Source organism: Eriocheir sinensis, chromosome 51, assembly GCF_024679095.1.
Source record: "Eriocheir sinensis breed Jianghai 21 chromosome 51, ASM2467909v1, whole genome shotgun sequence".
Classification (NCBI taxonomy): Eukaryota; Metazoa; Arthropoda; class Malacostraca; order Decapoda; family Varunidae; genus Eriocheir; species Eriocheir sinensis.
Window position 1 is genome coordinate 8,601,813 of NC_066559.1, and position 12,388 is coordinate 8,614,200.

Here is a 12,388-nt window from a genome sequence, read left to right on the forward strand (position 1 = left end):
CCTCCCTTCCTTTCCCTTCCCTTCCATCCAAACCCAATTCTCTCTCTCTCTCTCTCTCTCTCTCTCTCTCTCTCTCTCTCTCTCTCTCTCTCTCTCTCTCTCTCTCTCTCTCTCTCTCTCTATTTCTATTCTTCCCTCTTCTTATCCTCTTTCCTACTCCTCTTCCTCCTCCTCCTTCCTTTCTTCCCTCCTCTTATTCCTCTTTCCAATCTTCTTTCTACTCCATTTCCCGCATCTTCCCTTCTCTCCAATTTCCTTTATTCTCTCTCTCTCTCTCTCTCTCTCTCTCTCTCTCTCTCTCTCTCTCTCTCTCTCTCTCTCTCTCTCTCTCTCTCTCTCTCTCTCTCTCTCTCTCTCTCTCTCTCTCTCTCTCTCCACAACAATCGCCACTCTCGTTTTCCTTTCGATTTCCTGACTGAAGACAATTCCTCCACTCCTCCTCCTCCTCCTCCACCTCCTCCTCCACCTCCACCTCCTCCTCCTCCTCAATATCAACCCTCTCCTTCCTCCGTCCCTTCCTGCACTAAAGACTCTCCCCAAGTTCTCCTCTTCCTCTTCTTCGTCTTCCTCCTCCTCCTCCTCCTGGTGATTCATCCCTTCCCTTCCCCTGCTACAAATTACCCCACTTTTTCACTCAATTCCAGAGTTATTTCCTCTTTGCCAACTTCCTCCTCCTCCTCCTCCTCCTCCTCCTCCTCCTCCTCTTCCATGTCATTCCCCTCCTCCGCCTTCCTCTCTCACTCTTCCCTTTTCTTTTTCTCTCTGTCTTTCCTCTTTGCTCTGATTTCTCTTTTATTTCTTATTTTATTTATATTATTCTTGGTTTATTTTCTTCAACTTTTTTTCTCATTCCTTCTCCTCCTCCTTTTTATTCCTTGTACTCTCTAATTCTTCGTTCTTTTTCTTATTCCTGCATTTCCCTTCCTTAATTCACTATCTCCAATCTTTCTTGTTTTTTTTATTATTTCTCTTCTCCCCTTTTCTCTTATTTTTATCAATATTTCTTCACCTCCTTCCTTCCTTCCTTCCTTACATTAGCTTCTTTCCATTATCTCTCCCTCTTTTTCTTCTTCTTTATCCTCCCTTCCTTCCTTACATTTGGCATCGTTCCATTATCTCTCCTTCTTCTTTTTCTTCTACTTTATTGTGTATTATTTCTTCTATTGTCATTTCCTTTCTTTTTTGTGTGTTTGTTTCTCTGATCTTTTTTTGTCCCTCTGATTCATGTTTTTATTTTTCCATCTATATTTTTTTGTGTAGTTTATTTTTTTCGTATTTATCTTATTTTCTTTCATTATTCTTATTGTTATTCTTTTATCTATATTACTAAGTCTGTTTCGTTATTTCCCTTTTCTTCTTTCTCTTCCTTCTCCTCTTCTCTTTCCAAACCCTTTACATGTTTTTTTTCTTTTCCCTCATTATTATTTTCCGATTTTCCCTTCCACTCACTTTCTCCTTCTAGCTCTATTTCTCTTTTGCTTCCTGTTGATATTTTTCTTCTTTCTTTTCTTTTCTTTTTTCTCCTACCTCTTCAGTCTGATTTTTATTATTTTTTATTATTATTTTTTTTATCCACCACTATCATCTCCTCCTCCTCTCTTCCTCCTCCTCCTCCTCCTCCTCCTCAGCTTCATTCCAGTAATTTTCTTTCTCTTTATTAATGGACTCTTTTTTTTCTTCTTTTTCTTCTTCTTCCTCCTCCTCCGCCTCCATTTCCTCGTCCTCAATTAAACCAGTGACCTGTGCTCTTCCTTCCTCCTCCTCCTCCTCCTCCTCCTCCTCCTCCTCCCTCAACTGCATCCTCACATTCCCCCCCCCCCCCATCTTTTCTCTCCTTCATTCCTCCTTCCCTTTCCTTCTCTCCCCTTCCGTTCCTCTTACTCTTCGTCTCGTCTTTCCTATTCCTTCTACACTATCATCTTCCTTGCTTCCTTCTCTCCTACTCCCCTCATCTTCCCTCCCTTTCCTTATCTCCTTTCCTTCTTTTTCTCTCTTTCCCTTGCCCTTCCTTCTCTGCATCCCTCCTTACCTCTTTCCCTTTTCCTTCCTTCCTTCCCTTCCCCTTCCTTCACTTTCCTAATATCCATCGCTCTTTCCCTCTTCTTTCCCTTCCTTCTCTCACTTGTCCTTCCACCCCCTTCCTTCTCTCCCCCCTCCTTTCCTCTCCTCCCCTTCCTCTTCTCCATATCTCAATCTCTCCTTCGCTTTTTCCTTTTCCTTATCTCCATCCCTCCGTCCCTCTCTACCCCTTCACTCTTCTTTCTCTCCATCCCTATTTCTCTTTATTCCCCTCTCTTCTCTCCATCTTTTTTTTCCTTCCCTTCCTCCCTCCCTCCCCACTGTTTCCCCTCCATCTGCCCGCTTGAGTTACTGCGAAAATTCATAACGATTTACTATCTTCGTGAAGGAGGAGGAGGAGGAAGAGAAGGAGGAGGAGGAGGAGGAGGAGGAGGAGGAGGAGGAGGAGGAGCAAGACGGGAGGCAGTTGGCACTAGGCGGGAGAAGGATTGCAGAAGAAGGAGGAGGAAGGAGGAAGAAAGGAGGAGGAGGAGGAGGTGGAGGAGGAGGAGGAGGACAAAGGTCATAACTCACAGCTGACGGGAAGACCAGAAGCGGGAAGACTTTTTTCGGAGAGAGAGAGAGAGAGAGAGAGAGAGAGGGGGGGGGACGGGAGGTGAATATGTGGGTAGCCTCCTCCTCCTCCTCTTCCTCCTCCTCCTCCTCCTCCTCCTCCTCCTCCTCCTCCTCCTCCTCCTCCTCCTCCTCCACCAGTTGCATCTTCTCCAGTAAACTTTTAGAAGCGCCATAATTCTCGAGTCTTAGTCACGCCATTATAAAAAAAAGTTTCCCCTTCGCTTTATTTTTTTACCTGAACTATTTCTTATTCATCAATTTATTTATTTATTTATACATTTGTTTATTTCGATACTTATGTTTTCATGTGTCTATTTATTATACAGATTGCTTATAAGGAGAAGGGAAGGAGGAGGAGGGAAGGAGGGAAGGGAAGGAGGGAGAAGGGAAGGGAAGGAAAGGAGAGGGGAGGAAAGGAAGAAAGGAAAGAGAAGGGAAAAAGGAGTCTGCCTGCTTGTCTGTCTGTCTGTCTGTCTCTTTCTCTCGTCTCTCGTCTCTCTCTCTCTCTCTCTCTCTCTCTCTCTCTCTCTCTCTCTCTCTCTCTCTCTCCAATATCTACCTTCTCCTCCCTTCCTCATTTTTCTTCTCTTTTCTCTTTCTCTCTTTGTCAGTTTCGAGAGAACAGAGAAAGGCTTGCTAACTTTGTCTTCCATTTTCTTCTTTGTCTTTCTCTCTGTCTCTCTCTTTCTCTTTATTCGTGTCTGTCTTCTTATTCGTTTGTTATTTCCTATTTCTTGTATTTCTCTTTCTTTCTTTTGTCTCTCTTATAATGCTTTACTTCTTCCTTCGCTTCTCTTCCCTGCCCTTCCTTCATCCTTCTCTTACTTCCTTTCTTTCTATTTCCTTCCCTTCTATTCCTTCATTCATTACTCACGTGGATTCCTTTTCTACAACTCCTCGTTTCCCTTTCCTTACCTTCCTATACCCTCCCTTTCCTTCTTTTCCTTCCCCTTCCTGCTATTACCCTATCCTTCCCTCTTTCCCTAAAACTCCTCTCTGACCCTCATTTCATCCCTCCAACATCTCATCTCTCTCCTTTCCTTACCCGTTTCTCTCCTCCTCACACTTTCTTTCTTGTCCTATTTCTTCGTATCACCTTTCCTTGCTCTACCGGGTACCCCTTCTCACACTCCGCTTCCTTCCTCTTCTCTCCCTCTCTCCCCCCCTCTCTCTCTATGTGACAATGACCCTCAAGCCTGACTCATCCCGTCCACGCCGCCGCAGTCACCGCACGGATCAGCTACTCGGCGTTAATGAAAGAAGACGAAGAGGAGGAGGAGAGAAATGAGCGCAAGAAGAGGTATCCATTTCCTGCCTCACGACGTAGGTTAGGCGGAACACGATTACCGCGGAGGATTTTACAGACGCGATGAAACAGAAGACTAACGGTACCTCTTCATCCGATCCTATAGACGAAAGAATAAGGTCAGGGACGAGCTGGTGATACTAATGGAGATAGAGAGAGAGACATATGGAAGGGAAGGGCGTATGATCATGAGACAGTGGATAGGAGAAACAGAGGGAGAGACAGGAGAGAGAAGGAAGGGCAGGGGTGTAATTAGACAGTGGTTAAGAGAGGTAATGGGAGAGATACGGATTAGGGAAGTTTCTAAAAGGGAGAAAGGGTCGAGATAGGGGAAGTTAAAAGGCAAATATCACACGTTGATCCTCTCCCTTCTTCTTTAAACATTATCTTGTATTCATCTCCTTCTCGGCCTTTGGAAAGCGTTGACATAAGAGGCGGAGGGAAGCGTTTGACAATACCGACCTTTATATTCATCTCCTTTCATAATCATACTCATTTTACTCATTTAATACTCTCCTTTTAAACACATCGAACAGTCATCTTTTCGACCTTTGGGAATCGTTGACAAGACAGGCGGAAGGAAGCGTCTGAGAATGGCTGCCGAACACTCCACAGTCACGGGTACCCAATAGACGAGAGGACATGAAGACAAAACAAGAGAAGGAAATGGCGCACAGTTCCGGGCACTAAACAGACGAGGGCATCAAGACAAAACAGGGAAAGGGAACACTGTCTCGGGTACTCAATAGACACAGAAACACAACAAGACAAGACGATACAAGGGGAAGGGAACACAGTCGCGAGTACTCAATAGACACAGAAACACAACAAGACGATACAAGGGGAAGGGAACACAGTCTCGGGTACTCAATAGACACAGAAACACAACAAGACAAGACGATACAAGGGAAAGGAAACACAGTCTCGGGTACTCACTATTCTTGTCGGAGGCGCCGCAGCTGAGCCTTGCAGTCCGCCAGCTGGACGCCCAGATGGTGGACGCTCTCCTGGGAGGCGTCATCCTCATCTCCCTCCCCGCACAACGCCCGCAGCAGGTCCTGAAGAAGGGGAGGAAGGGAAGTGTGTGAGACGGTGGATAGAAGTGGCAGAGGGAGACTTAGGGGTAAGGGAATGGGGTACAGATGTCAGACAGTGAGAGAGAGGGCAGGAGATGATTGGAGGAGCATGAAATAGTGGGTAGGGGAGACAGAGGGAAAGAGAGAGGGGGAAATGAGAGGATGAGAGGGAGTATGAGACGGCGGGTACTTAGGAGTAAGGGAATGGGGTAAAGATGTCAGACAGTGAGAGAGAGGGAAGGAGATGATTGAAGGAGCATGAGATAGTGGGTAGGAGAGACAGAGGGAAAAAGAGAGGGGGAAAGGAGAGGATGATAGTGAGTATGAGACGTCGGATGAGAGAGACAAGTAGATAGAGGACTAGAAACCTTGGGTATGTTATAAGTTGCTCAGAACCGCCGTCAGAGGGTAAACTGAAACCGTTGCTATTCTTTGACTGCTGCAAGAAATATACTACAATTTAACAGCCGAGATATCGCCAGTCTGCTCCACTACACTGACCAGGGAGCCAAATCCTTACATAATTTTAGGAGCAATAAGTAGCGGGCTTTTTTTTTTCATTATTTTCTCTTTTTTTACGCCCTTGCACTGTCTCCTCTGCTGTAAAAAAATCAAGGGGATAAGTGTAATAGGTAACTGATGAATATAGGGGAGGAGGTGAAGATACGAGTTTGTGAAGGGAAGTGAGGGTCGAGAATGAGGAGTTGTACGGATGAATAAGATTAACACAATAAGATCAAACAGAAACTTGTGGGAATGAAGGCGGAAATAATGTGAGTGCGAGGGTCGTGAAGGTGGAGGAAAGGTTTATATAAGACTGAGAAGCAGAACACAAGAGAAGAATTAAAAGACAAACACGAGGGCAGGTATTAATAATGAGTATATCAGGGTCGTGGGGGCGGAGGAGAGAAGGTTACAAGAATGAGAATCAGAATACGACAGCAAAATAAATAAGATAAAAGATAAACAGGAGGGAACAGAGCGAAAATAAGGTTTGCATATTGAATTAGGATGGAAAGGGGAAGCAAAACAAAAGAAAGCAAAAGAATAAGAGAGAAACGTGAGGGAATAAGGAGAAGAAAAAAAGTGTAAGAGAAATCAGGTTACAAGAATGAGAAGCAAATAAAAACATAAACAAATAAATAAAAAATGAGTAAATAAAACGAAAATAAGAGATTGTGAAGGGAAGAGAAGGTTGAGGAGAGGAACTTACAAAACTAAGAAGCAAAAAAATAACAACAAAACAATAAGATTAAAGAATAAACATGAAGGAATGACAAGAAAACAGAGAAGTAAAAAAAAAAAGAAATCAAAGGAGAGAAAAGCTAAACGAAAACGAAGCTAAAAATAACAGCAAGACAAGAGATTAAACAAAGGGAAAGAGGTCAAGAAAAAAGTTCGTAAGGGGGAGTCAAGGGATAAGAAGGGAAGGTTAGAAGGTTGAAACAATAAACCAGAGTCCGAGAGGTACACGAGGTTTAACTGGGCGGGAAAAAGAGTGGCTTGTGCAAGATTTGTGAGCGAGGGGAAGGAAGGGGAATTAAAGGGAAACGAAAGGGAGGAGAAGGGAAGGGAGGGAGCGAAAGACAGGAATGGGAATGGATGAGATGAGATAGGAAGGGAACGGAAGAGAGGAGAAGGGAGGGGAAGGGAAGGGAAGGGAAGGAAAGGGAAGAGAAGTAAAAAGAGGGGAAAGGAAAGGAAGGGAAGGGAAGGGAAGTGAAGGACAGGGAAGGGAAGGGAAGGGAATGAAAGGAAAGGAAAGGGGAGGAAAGTGGAATGAAGGGGAAGGGAAGGGAAAGGAAGGGAAGGGAAGGAAAGGAAGGAAGGAAGGAAGGGAAGGGAAGAGAGAAAGGAAGGTAAGGGTGACAGGTGAGGCATGGAGAGAAAGGGGTCTCTCTCTCTCTCTCTCTCTCTCTCTCTCTCTCTCTCTCTCTCTCTCAAACCCCCGACCTAAAATATTTCTGGTGGGAGCGAAATCTATTTATATCGGGATTTATATCTCTCTCTCTCTCTCTCTCTCTCTCTCTCTCTCTCTCTCTCAGAGAGAGAGAGAGAGAGAGAGAGAGAGAGAGAGAGAGAGAGAGAGAGAGAGAGATGGGGACTTATATAATATCTTTTCCCGGTTATAAGCAAGCCAAGTACTAAATATTGGTAACTGGCTCTCATTCTCATTAAACTCGAAAGGGAATTTGAATGCATGAATTTAATGATTATGCAGATGACTGGGAGGGGGGAAGGTGTAGTAGTAGTAGTAGTAGTAGTAGTAGTAGTAGTAGTAGTTGTAGTAGTAGTTGTTGTTGTTGTTGTTGTTGTTGTTGTTGTTGAAGTAGTAGTAGTAGTAGTAGCAGTAATCATCATAATAGTAAACATAATAATACTGATAATGATGATAATGATAATATGAAAAAGATGAAGATGGTGATGAAGAACAAGATGAAAAGGAAGAAAAGGATAAAAACGAAAAAGGACAATATACAGGTAATGAGTAAGTAGATGAATAAGAAAATATAAGAAAAAAAACACCATCACCATCGACAAAAACAATAATAATATGAAAAGAGAAAAGAAAGATTGAGAGGAAGACGGAGAGAACCAATACGAGAATACAAAAATAATAAGAAATGTAAGGAAAAAACATTAATGGAGATATGAAGAGATAGAAAGATAAATGAAGAAATACATAAGCTATAAAGGAAAATAAAAAAAAAGATGATAAATGAAAAAAATAGCAAGGTGAGAATGATAACAAATAAAAGAATATATATGGGGGAATAAAAAAACTATGGAGCCCAATAAGACAGATAATTAATGCAGAAATACAATGCTAGGAAATAAAATAAATGATAATAAATGGAAAAGCAGAACTAAGAAAGATAAAAAAGAATGACGATAAGTGAGGGAATAGGAATAGATAAGAAAGATAATAATAAAAATTTGATAAACGGGAGAAATACGGAACTGGAGCAGATAATAAAGACGACAAATTGGGGAAATAAAGAGCCAAGGAAGAAAATAAGAGAGACAATCAGTGGAGAAATACAGACCCAGGAAGAATAATGGCGGAAGGAAAATAAAATAAGTGCTGAGGCATAAACGTAAATAAGATTGCGAGGCGACTATAAATAAAGGCAATATGTTGGGAAGGAGAAATATGAAGCCAATAAAGGAAAGGCAATCAAATAAAAGAGAAGGAAATAAAAAGATGCGAGATGGCGGAAATAAAACAAAAGAAATACACACACACACACACACACACACACACACACACACACACACACACACACACACACACACACACACACACACACACACAGAAAAATAGTGACCAAGAATACTGCATGAAGGAGAGAAAGATGGATATAATAATAAAATGATAAATAAGAGATATAAAAAGAAATAGAAAAGGAATGAGTGAATTGATTGAGGAAGTTGTAAGCTATTGAATGTTAAGAAAATAATATAAACGGTATAATTTCAGGAACGTGTATTTTTTTGTTTTTCTTTCTCTTTCTATCTTTTTTTTTTTACCTCTTCCACATGCATCAATACCACCTCCAACCCCACACACCACCCTTCTTCTTTTTCTTCTTCTTCTTCTTCTTCTTCTTCTTTTCTTTCTTCTGTTTCATCTTATTATTATTATTTTCTATTTTTTTTATCATCACTACCACAACAACCACCATCCCTACCACCCCTACCACTACCACTATCTCTATAACCACCACCACCACCACCACCACATTACCACCACTACCACCCCCACCATCAACCACCACTGCCACCAACTTTAAATCTACCTTCTTCTACCTTATCCACCTCTTCCATCACCAACTTTAATCCAGCCATCTATCTTCTTTTTTCTTCATTACCTCCTCCTCCTCCTCCTCCTCCTCCTCCTCCTCAACACACCCACCTGGTTCAAGGCGTCCCTCTCCTGCGCCAGCCTCCTGCAGTGCCGCACCAGCAGGCCGTACGCGTCGCCCTGCTGCTCCTCCGGCACCGTCTCCACCTGCGACCACTCCGCCGGCCACACCGCCTCGGGGTTCTCCGTCACCTGGGAGGGAAGAAGGGACAGGTGAATGTTAGGTTGTATGCAGAAAGCAGGTAGACAGACAGACGACATTTACACATACAAATAGAGAGACAGAGATAGACAGAAGTACAGACATGAATAGTTACATGAATAAAGAAAGCCAGATTGACAGACAGACACAGACAGAAAGACATACAGGTAGACAGATAGACGGAAAAACAGACAAATAGACAGACTGAAAGATGAATAAGATAGACACATTGACACAAAAAGACAGAGGCAGACAAACACCCACACAGACAGACAGAAAGACATACAAACAGACATTAATAGACAAAAAATAAAAAGGCAAACAGAGACATACAGAAACAGACAAACACAAAAAGACGCAGACAGACACATACGCAGATAAAAACAGAGACATACAAACAAACAGAATTAAAAAGACAGTCAGACACAAAAAGGCAGATTCAAACACACACACAGAAATACAGACAGACACAGACAAAATTAAGCCATCTGCAGGAGGACGAGGATAATGACAAGGTAAATTCTCTAATGTTAAGTGTTCTATTCTAAGTTCTTCGTGAAAGTTAAACGAGGTACACAGAATAACGCCTCCTAATTACCTTAAAGCTCTTCTTCTCCCTGTAAATGAGCTCCCACCTGCCTGCCTACCTTGGAAAAAATAACACTTGAGAACTTTCACTAATCACCTTACTCTGTTTACGTCCACCTGAACAGCCTCCCTAATGAGACGTATTTGTTCACCTGCTAATTACTGCTACCTTGAGGAAATGCTTTAGTACCTTCTTCTTTTTCCTCTCCGTTTATTTATATTTATTCATTTGTTTCGGAGATGAGTAAGAAATTAAAATGGGTAAATAATGACATAGAAAAAATAATAAGTAGGTATCTCTTTGGTTTTAATGGAGAAGCATGATCGAGGAAACACACACACACACACACACACACACACACACACACACACACACACACACACACACACACACATTAGCTCTGCAGATGTTGGGAAGGAGTCAATTACAGAGCTCCTTTGAAACACACACACACACACACACACACACACACACACACACACACACACACACACACACACACACACACACACACACACACACACACACACACACACACACACACACACACACACACACACACACACACACACACACACACACACAACACACAGTCTAGACACACACACACACACACACACACACACACACACACATAAATGATTCAAACCAAAGAAAATTAAATGAATACATAAATGAATAAAGAGGTATACAAATATGAATAAATAAGCAACGAAAAATATAAATAGACAAACAGATAAGTAAACACTATAGGATTTAAAATACAAATACTTTTCACCTGGGCTCCAAAACTATTCCACTACAATTCATTCGAAACTTTCTTACTTTTATTTTTTATCAGACATTCTGGTAACAAACAAACAAACAAACAGAACCATCAGCGCTGCGAGGTCAGGTAGGAACAGGTACAGGCGTCCCCCAGAGGATTTAACCGGACAAAAAAAAGGAAAAAAAAAATCATCGAAAACCTGCACATAGGACCCTTAAGGCGAAGTATTGATTTCAAACTACTTATATACTCTTTCTGTTGTTTATTCTATCTTTGTCAGCGATGTTATTTGCTATTTCCAACACCTGTCAGAATTATGGGCACCTGACGTAAGTAATGACTGGTGTGTGTGTGTGTGTGTGTGTGTGTGTGTGTGTGTGTGTGTGTGTGTGTGTGTGTGTGTGAAGGTTACACTATAGATTCCGTAACATTTCTTTCCTTCATTATTTTTTTATATATTAATCTTCGACATCTTTCTTTTTTTAACTTCATCTCCGTATTTTCTATTTCTTTTTCGTTTCATCCTTCACATCTCATTTTTTTTTCTCCTATTATTTCTCCTTCTTCTTTAATCTCTTCTTTAATTTCACTTTCTCTTTTTTTCTTCACCTTTTTCTACTCTTATTCCTCCATCGTATTCAGTATTTCCTTAAACCTCACCTTATTTTGATCCATTTTTCTCATATTCTGTTGTTTTTTCCATTTTCTCATTCCTCCTCCCTCTTCTTCAGTCTCTCAAAATATTTTATCTACTTGTTTTCGTTTTATTTCTCTTCTTCCTTTATCTTTTCATTTTCAATCATATTCTTCTTCCTCTACCTTCTCCTCCTCTTTTTCTTCTTGTTCTTTCCTGATTTTGTTTTCGTTCTTGTTCTTGTTCTTGTTCTTCTTCTTCTTTCTCCTCCCCTTCCTCCTCTTCCTAACCACCTATCATCAGGACACCTCTCTTCCCGAAATTGACCCCTCTTTCGGCCACCTCTTTGGATTCTTTTTAGGAGCAGCGAGTAGCGGGCTTTTTTTAATTTATTATTGTTTCCTTTTTTTGTGTGTGCCCTTGAGCTGTCTCCTTTGTGTTAAAAAAAAATTCTCCTCTACGTCTTCCTTCCCCTTCCAATCTCGTCCCTCAGAGTCGTCTCAATCGCCCGCCTTTATTAACTCCGCCCATTACTCGCCATCACAAACTCACTAATGGATTGTAATGGCTCGCTTCGCTTCCGGATCACGTGACCTGTCTGTGTTTCCTTAACGGTGAAGCTCATTGGTCCGTTTACAGTGTTTGGTGATATTTTTTTTTTTCGTTTTAATTTTTAGTTTTGATTTCGGTTAAATATTTTTGATTGAGTTTATTAGTCATTTTAGCTGTTCATGTTTTTTTTTTTTTTTTGAGGGGCTGGATTTTGGTAATGATGTACTTTTTTGTTATTTTTGTTCCTAGTTAATGTTTTTTTTTTCGTTTTTTATCTATTTTTTTTTTTTTTCGTTTATATACTGACTGAGTCAATGGACCTTTTCAACCTCTCCCTTTTTTCGTAATTTGGGGGGATTTTGGTAATGGTAGTGGTGACTTCTGTTCTTGTTTTTGTTACTGTTGTTGTTGTTGTTGTTGTTGTCGTTGTTGCTGTTGTTGTTGTTGTTGTTGTCGTTGTTTTTGGCGTTAACGGTGTGCTCAATGGCCCGTTTGCAGTTCTTGGTAATATATTTCTTTTTCTTTCCTTTTATTTTTCGTTTTCGTGTAAATATTGTTTGCGTCTATTGACATTTTAGCGGTTCGCATTTTCCCTTATTTTTGGGGGATTTTAGGTAACGGTTATTGTTGTTGTTGGTGGTGGTGGTGATGGTTGTGTTTGTTATTTTTTTGTTGTTGGTGGTGGTGGTTGTGGTGATGGTGGTGATGGTTGTGTTTGTTATTGTTTTTTTGTTGTTGTTGGTGGTGGTGGTTGTGGTGAT

General features: G+C 41.3%; 1 protein-coding gene across 1 annotated transcript in view; it reads right to left on the bottom strand.

Moving 5' to 3' along the window:
- LOC126982633 (girdin-like) overlaps positions 1 to 12,388 on the bottom strand; it is a gene marked incomplete at its 5' end in the record, with an annotated part of 83,525 nt that overhangs the window by 60,961 nt on the left and 10,176 nt on the right. The window contains 2 exons of the mRNA XM_050834842.1: positions 4,877 to 4,998; positions 8,933 to 9,073. Coding sequence (XP_050690799.1) covers positions 4,877 to 4,998; positions 8,933 to 9,073 — 263 coding nt within the window. The remainder of the gene's footprint in view (positions 1 to 4,876; positions 4,999 to 8,932; positions 9,074 to 12,388) is intronic.